At 43.7% G+C, this 7,586-nt stretch overlaps 1 protein-coding gene across 1 annotated transcript; it reads left to right on the top strand.

The window, feature by feature from the left end:
* The first annotated feature begins 4,051 nt into the window (after positions 1–4,051).
* On the top strand, positions 4,052–6,921 carry LOC121201890 (zinc finger BED domain-containing protein 4-like). The gene is made up of 4 exons (XM_041068735.2): positions 4,052–4,796; positions 4,883–6,045; positions 6,126–6,201; positions 6,266–6,921. Exons 1-4 carry the CDS (start codon positions 4,562–4,564, stop codon positions 6,553–6,555), a joined length of 1,764 nt encoding a protein of 587 aa, XP_040924669.1. The 5' UTR covers positions 4,052–4,561; the 3' UTR covers positions 6,556–6,921.
* The last annotated feature ends 665 nt before the right edge of the window (positions 6,922–7,586 follow it).

The following is a 7,586-nucleotide window of genomic DNA, read 5'->3' as shown; positions in this document are numbered from 1 at the left end:
CCTGTGTGAAGGAGAGATATCGTAGATCCTTCCTACCTGCTGCTGTCAGACTGTATAATCAGAACTGTTGACCACGTCCCACTACAGTCACTCACCCACTGCATCAGTGGTTTATATAGCAACCTGCTCTGCACAATATTTGTGTAAATCTGTGAACAATCATGTATATTGTTACCGGTAAAAATCTTATACCCATTACTGTGCAATAACCCTGCAATGACCTCATACTCACTCTAACTGTACTGTACTGCTTTGCACTGTGCCAACACATACTGTTCTGTACCTGTATTCTTGCTCATCTGTACTGCTGTTGTGAGACGTAATTTCCCCACTGCGGGACTATTAAAGGTTTTCTTATTCTTATTCTTATTTTAGCAATGTTCCTAAGGTGATAGAAACACGATTGGACCAATTTGGTAGTGTGCTGCTCAAAACTCATGTTGGGGCAGTGTGAGGGTTGTGGTAGTGCCAAGTGAATTAGCAACACCACCTAGTCTCAAAAAGGGCTGAGTTTGATTAGCCTCACACGGGTTTGCACCAATTATGTTGGGGATATGCGAGGAGCACAAATTATAATAATTGGATTTATAGCTCCTGAGTGGAGATACCAATTATGTTTGGTTATTAGTTTAAATATATATAACTATATGACAAAGGTCTATAGTTTGGTAGGTGAAACACTTAATTGTTATTGACTAACAATTATTAACTGAATTAATAATTAATACATTTACGGGGCACCACCCTGTTACCAGGGACCAGTAACCAATTTGGAATAGCCAATACAGGCTCAATTGTATTTAAGTTGGTTGAAGGGTGAATTCTGTACCATAGCTGACTCAATTTACCAGTGTTGTAAAACTATATACAAACAATTACAGACAACGACCAATTAAATTATGAACGCTTTATTAAACAATTAATATTAACTCCAGTGTCAACACTATCTTGAATAACTCAGCAAATCACAACTTAATCATATGGTGTGTTCATCTGGAAATACTGTATGTGAATGCGCAAGATAAGAGGGGTGTGTGTGTGTGAGAGAGAGAGAGATTTGATTTTCACAAGACTTTATTAGTCAGTTTTAAATAAACTCATGACAAGAATAGTTTAAAAAAAATACAATGACAGCGCAGGGTTAAAATTAACAAAACAATCATTTTCAAAAAAGCTCAAAAAAAGAAACAAGAAAAAAAAACAGCAGCATGGTGACAAACTTGTTAAAAAACGCTATCTTCCAGATCTCTGCTTATTTTGAGCAGTATTTTCTTTAACCTAACGTCCTGGTTTGTGTAACCTCTGTAGTATATTTATGTATCATATCATATATTATTATATAGGTAGTGAACAATCTATTCGGGTCAGGTTAAGATGCAGTGACTGTTCCTCAACCCTTGCAGTTTGGCAGGGTCGTTGTCTGGGGAGCATCTGGGATAGACTCCAGGAAACAGACATTTACATTTACTTTTAGCAGTAAAATTGATCATTGCTTATGAGAGAAGTACAGAGAGTAGATGGGTTCGTGTGAGGTGGGGTGAAAGAGTTTGCGTAAACTGGGTTCGCAGAATCCGTGTTCGCAGAATCTGTTGTTGTTAACAATGTTTATCCAAGCTGTTCCTAAGGAAATATTCAAAATGTCACGCCGACCTGGGAAAGGAACTGGGAGGTTGATGGTGGGCCAGATGCAGCTGGAGCTGGACAGATAACACGGCCCAGCGCCAGGACTTTCCAAGTAGCCGAGAAAAACATCTACATGTCCTTATTTGGACATGTGGAAAGATTTTAGGTGGTGGTTAAAAGCAGGCCTTCACAGGCTGGGGTTTTCAGAGCGCTTCGCAGAGGGTCCGCTGGTAGCACACAGCGGACCTTTTCCGACCTCTCGGTTCTCTCTGCAGAGGAACAAGCAGGTGAATTCGGTCTCTGCCTCTCTTGCTATTACTCTTATGTAATCATTATCTGATTGATTTAATTTGTCATGTATAATAAATTTGTATGCTATTGATTTAAACTTCAAAGTTGAGTTCTTGTGAAATCTCTGTCGTGATTGAAGAAAAAGAAAATACACGACACCTCCTTTTCCTCTGCTTCCCATTTGGTCATAGACCAAAGAGTTCACAAAACATTCTTCATCTGAAAAATAATCATCAATCTTCACACCCCTCTTATTTTTCGTGCGCTGTAAGAACAATTTAACCCGATCAACCGATTAGGTCTTGGGCTCCGGTGACTGAAATCTACAGTCAGACATTTCGCTGTCAGAGCTGAGAGAAAACTCATCCTCACTGAGATCTAAGTCTGCAGGTCGTCTGTCTGGCTTTTGGCCCTTTACCTTTTTCCCAGGAGAACAGAGGAGGTGGATCCGCTGTGCGACGCTATCTGGGATGCCTGCAATCGACATGACACAACCGAGGGAATCCTTTGCTGGGGAGGAGAGCTGCTCGGCCACCGCGACCGAGGTCTCTGGTCCCTGGATCCCGGAACCGTGCCCTCGCCGACGCCGTCTGGGGCGCGTGCGGCTGACCGTCGTCTGAGGCGCTGAGAGCGGCGGGGGCTGCGTCTCTGCAGCTGGGTCCGAGTGGCGAACAGAGGCGGCGGCGCTTGAAGCTGTGACAGGAACGTGAACATGATCCGCTGGATTGGCGGCAGGAACGGAGATGTGAACCGCCGGAGCGGCGACAGGAACGTGAACCGCCGGAGCGGCGACAGGAACGTGAACCCCCGGAGGAACGGCGGCGGGAGCAGCTGCGGCAGCACAGGCGGACGATGCGTGCAGAGCGCGTGCCAAACCCCTCCTCATCCGCCGGAGTCAGTCATAGAACGCCTGCACTCGAGCCACCAACATTCGTCCTCCAAAATCTCGAGAGCCAGTTTTACTAGACGGAGATGTGCATCAATGACGGGCGCTTCCGCCAACAGAGGTACAGACGAGGGCTAGACAAAACTCACGGGTCAGACAGTCAGGTAAATGTCACAATCCAGGCAGAGGTACGGAAGAGGTTCAGGCAGGAATCGGCGGTCAAAACAGGCAAGATCAACAACACGGAATAATCATAACAGAGCGCTGGATAATGGTGCAGGGATACGACAATCTGGCATCTGACTGTGGGCTGAGGTGGTGCTTAAGTACAGAGTCTGATTGCTAGATTATTGTCAGGTGTGCATAGTGAACCGGGATGTGAACAGCTGAGACGAGAAAAGGAAGTGCTTTCAGATTAAAACAGGAAATGACAAGAAACGTGACATCCTCCTATACATGTCCTTTAGTTGATCCAGCTCTGTCTCCACCTGACCAATAGAAACACCATCAAATTCACCGTCACACTAAAAATTACAAAACACATTCATTTAATGAAGTCTGGGCTGAAGTTGAACTTGTGTTGTGTGAAGACAAGACGACCTGCTGAGCCGTCCTCAGAAAAGTGACAAATGGTTGCATTAGCTGCAGGTGTATATCGATCTTCCTGTTCAGACTCAGCAGGATCTTCTTCAGAACCCGACTAATGAGCTCAAGACTCAGCTTTGATGAGTCAGCATCAGGTGAACTGGACCAGGTGGTGCTGGTTCTGGTCTGTTTGAGCACAGGTGTCAAGGTCCTTAAAGAAGTCAGCAGCATGCTGGGCCCACTGGGACAGTGGCAACTGGTTCTGCTGGTTGGATCGGTGTGCAGAACAGTGATTTAATCCAGGATGTGCTTAGACAGACAAACAAATTAGAGTTCAACCTTTAAACCACTGTATGTTAGGTATAAAACCCTATGCTTTTCCTGTGAAGGGTTGGACAGATGGTTCAATAAAGTCATTAAATGTTTTTGTCATAAATGTGTATGATGTGTAAATTTCAGCCTAACTGTGTCATAGTTGATTCAGTGATTCATGAGGCTTCAATTTCGCCATCTCTAAAAACTATAGATCTAAACAGAGACACCACAAACAGTTTCACAGCAAACAAACCTGGACGAGATGAAACAGAACCACGAAGCCAAAGCAACTGGTAACATCCATGTAACATTCAATGATAAACCAACAAATGACTGACCTCAAACTAGAGATGTCCAACTCGAGACCTCCTACTCGACACAGCATCGATCTTTTGAAGCGGAAGTGTCGTCAAGAAGATTCTCGAGCGCGTTTCAATCACGTGACCAATGCGAGCGCGGTCTCGACCTGTCACGTGACGTGTCGAGCAGCTGAGCGGGCATTTGAGCGGGCGGGGAATGCCAATATATGCCAAGGCTTTATAAAGGGTCCAAATCACTGCTTACGCTGTGGGTTTTTGAGAGGAGATTGCTAGCGTCATTATCATTGTTGCCAATTAAATAGAGAGAGAGAGAGAGAGAGCTAATAGAGATTTAGATTTAGATTTATTTAGTTTAGTTAAACACTGAACACTCAATATATACAACAAACATACACACATAGGCGCATACACATACACCATATTTATTTATACAGATAGGTATAAAATAGGAGTAGGAGTAGCATTGTCAGATAGATCATTTAGTGTGTGAAAGACTTATAAGTGAGGCAGTAGGTAGTACTACTATAGTAGTAGTAGGGACATGGAGCAAGAGCCAGTGCCAAAAAGAGTCCGCTCATATGTCTGGGAGCACTTTGATCTTATCAGCCCCAGAAAGGTCAAGTGTTTGATTTGTGCTCAGGAGCTGACTTATAGCAGCAATACATCATCCATGCTGCGACATCTGCGAGCCAAACACCCAGAAACCACACCTAATACAGCAGCAACTGATGCATCTGCTGCTGCTGCGGGTGGAGCTGGAGTTGGAGCCCAACAAGGTATGCTGTACTTAGTTTAGTTATAATTAAAGGCACAGAATTGAAAAAATTAAACTAAAAGTACTATATTATGTTTTAATTTTAAGGCCGACAAGCAGAGTTGGATGAGGCACTGGTGAATATGATTGTGCTGGATGCACAGCCTTTCAAAGTGGTGGAAGACAAAGGCTTCAGGGCCTTTGTTCAGAAGCTTGACCCCACGTATGTCCTGCCTTCTCGACAGACTTTAAAAAGTATGGTGGACAAAAAATATGAGGAAGCCAAGAAGAAGTCCATAAATGAGTTGGAGAAAGCAGAGGCAGTCAGTGTGACTGCTGACATGTGGACATCCATCACTATGGAGGCATATCTTGGGGTCACTTGCCACTTTATTAATGAGAATATGGAGCTAGCAAGTGTTTTGCTTGGTGTGGGGCATTTTACACAGTCCCACACAGCAGAGAACCTGAGGGATGCTATGGAGCTGCAGCTGCAGAGGTGGGGTTTGAGACATAAAGTGCACTGCTTAATTACAGACAATGCAAGCAACATGATTTTATGTGCAAAACTTATGGCCGTGCGAAATTTGCCATGCTTTGCACATAGTTTAAATCTTGTTGTGAAGAAGGCTCTGGAACAAACTCCTGTTCTCACGGACATTAGAACAAGAGGGAGAAGAATCGTAACATTTTTTAAAAGCAGTGTCAAGGCAAAAGAAAAACTCGCAGAGGTTCAAAATCACCTCCAAACTCCACCACACAAACTCCTCCAAGAAGTTGATACGCGGTGGAATTCTACATACCTCATGTTAAAACGACTACACGAACAACGTGAAGCAGTCAGTGCAGCTCTGGCATCCATACCAACAGACATACCCCCCCTTGTATCACTGGACTATGACGCTATAAGCGAATGTTTAGAAGTGCTTGCACCATTCTATTTAGCTACAACGGAGTTGTCAGCGGAGCGAATTGTATCAGGATCCAAAGTTATACCTATTATTAGAATGGTGCAACACAAGCTGGCATCTAAGGCTGCAGGATTAAAAAATGAAACGGCAGGTCTTCTGTGCCAGAACCTACAGCAGATTTTGGCAACAAGGTGCAATGTTGAAACGATCCGAGTCCTCGCTTTGTCCACCCTCCTGGACCCTCGTTTTAAAACATTGGCATTTGGAAGTCAAAGTTATGCTCAGGAGGCTGTGGCTAAACTGACAGCAGAATGTGCAACAACAATACGGGGGGAAAGTGCAGAGCCATCAACATCACAGGTAATCTTTCATTTATTAGAGTCTGTTATCTTTTTTTTTACATACATACATGTATGATCAAATCTAATGATGTTTTTCAGTCAGCAGCAATGTCAGAGCCCAATCCTGAGGCAGGAGCTGTGGACAACTTATGGGAACTGTTGGACAGCAGAGTGGGTTAGTATATTGACATAAGCATAATTTTCATCATGAAAAGAAACTGAAATGTGTTTTGTTTTAGGAGCAACTCAACAGATCCCAAATCCAACGGCAAATGCAACTGTGGAAGTTCAGCGGTACCTGTCTGAGCCGTACCTCTCCAGAGGAGAAGACCCGCTCGCTTACTGGAAGACACGCGCAACGACGTATCCACTACTTTTCAGTTTGGCCAAAAAATATCTCCACATGCCAGCAACATCTGTGCCGTGCGAGCGGGTCTTCTCCAAAGCTGGAGAGGTGGCAAGCCGAAGGAGGAGCAGATTAAAACCACGCACTTTGGAAACCATTCTTTTTCTTAATAAAAATCTTTGATGTCACAAATGACAGACGCTCGTCAATGGAGTATAAACAAAGTTGCAGAAGCACTCACACAGTAATGGTAACATTTCACTATCACACATATTTGACATATCAAGGCTACCAGATATACATTTATCTACTAAGAAACACAATTACACATCTTTGACAAATAATTTTTATTTGACAATAAAACAGGGACTGTCAGAAGTTGAGCCACAACTTATCTGTGAGGATTTAAGGCCAGTTTGCTTTGTTGCAGTTCTCGCAAACAACCAGCAGATGTCTGTCTTTCTAACTGTATCAAATGGTTCGAGTAGCGTGTCGATTTCAACCCAGTTGTGTCAAAGTTGCTCGCTGATTCACGAGGCTTTGATTTCGCCATCTCTACCTCAAACTAGGAACTTAAACACTAAAAACACAGGTGAAAATAATGACACTAATTACATGACAGGAAACAACTAAGAGGTGAAGAAACACACAGGACCAAAACTCAAGGCGCCCCCTGCAGACAGGAGGGACGAACTGTACCAGCATCGGGGAGATGCCATCCTGCCTTAAGGCTGTGGCCTTTGCTTTGACACTTCCTTCTCTGCAGGCGCCACAGCCCTGACACCTGTTGGCTATGGGAGACAAACATTGTGAAACTGTGTCAAACTCTAATGGAACTGAATGTCACCATTTCTAAAATTCTGTATATTTGCTTCACGGGTTGTTCTGAACATGTCAAGAAAAAATAAACTCAAACAAGAGGAGTGGCCGCCCTCCCTCATCCTGCTGGAGGTATTTCCTGCCCACTGTCTCTTGGGTTTGTTTCCCTACATCTGTAGAGTTGTGGGCTGTCTGTCTTAAACCGTAACATTTGTGTACAATGTCAGTATGATAACAAACTGAAATCTAACTGATGTAAACCATTATTACACATTGCATAAATCACATGTTCTTACCTGGTGGCATGTTTGCATTGTTTAGTCACATCCTATTTCCTGCTTAGTTTAGACCAGGGGTGTCCAAACTTTTTGCACAAAGGGCCAGATTTGATAAAG

This window comes from Betta splendens, chromosome 21 (assembly GCF_900634795.4).
Source record: "Betta splendens chromosome 21, fBetSpl5.4, whole genome shotgun sequence".
NCBI lineage: Eukaryota > Metazoa > Chordata > Actinopteri > Anabantiformes > Osphronemidae > Betta > Betta splendens.
Note: the sequence above shows the minus strand (reverse complement) of the source record. Positions and strands in the feature narration are given on the sequence as shown.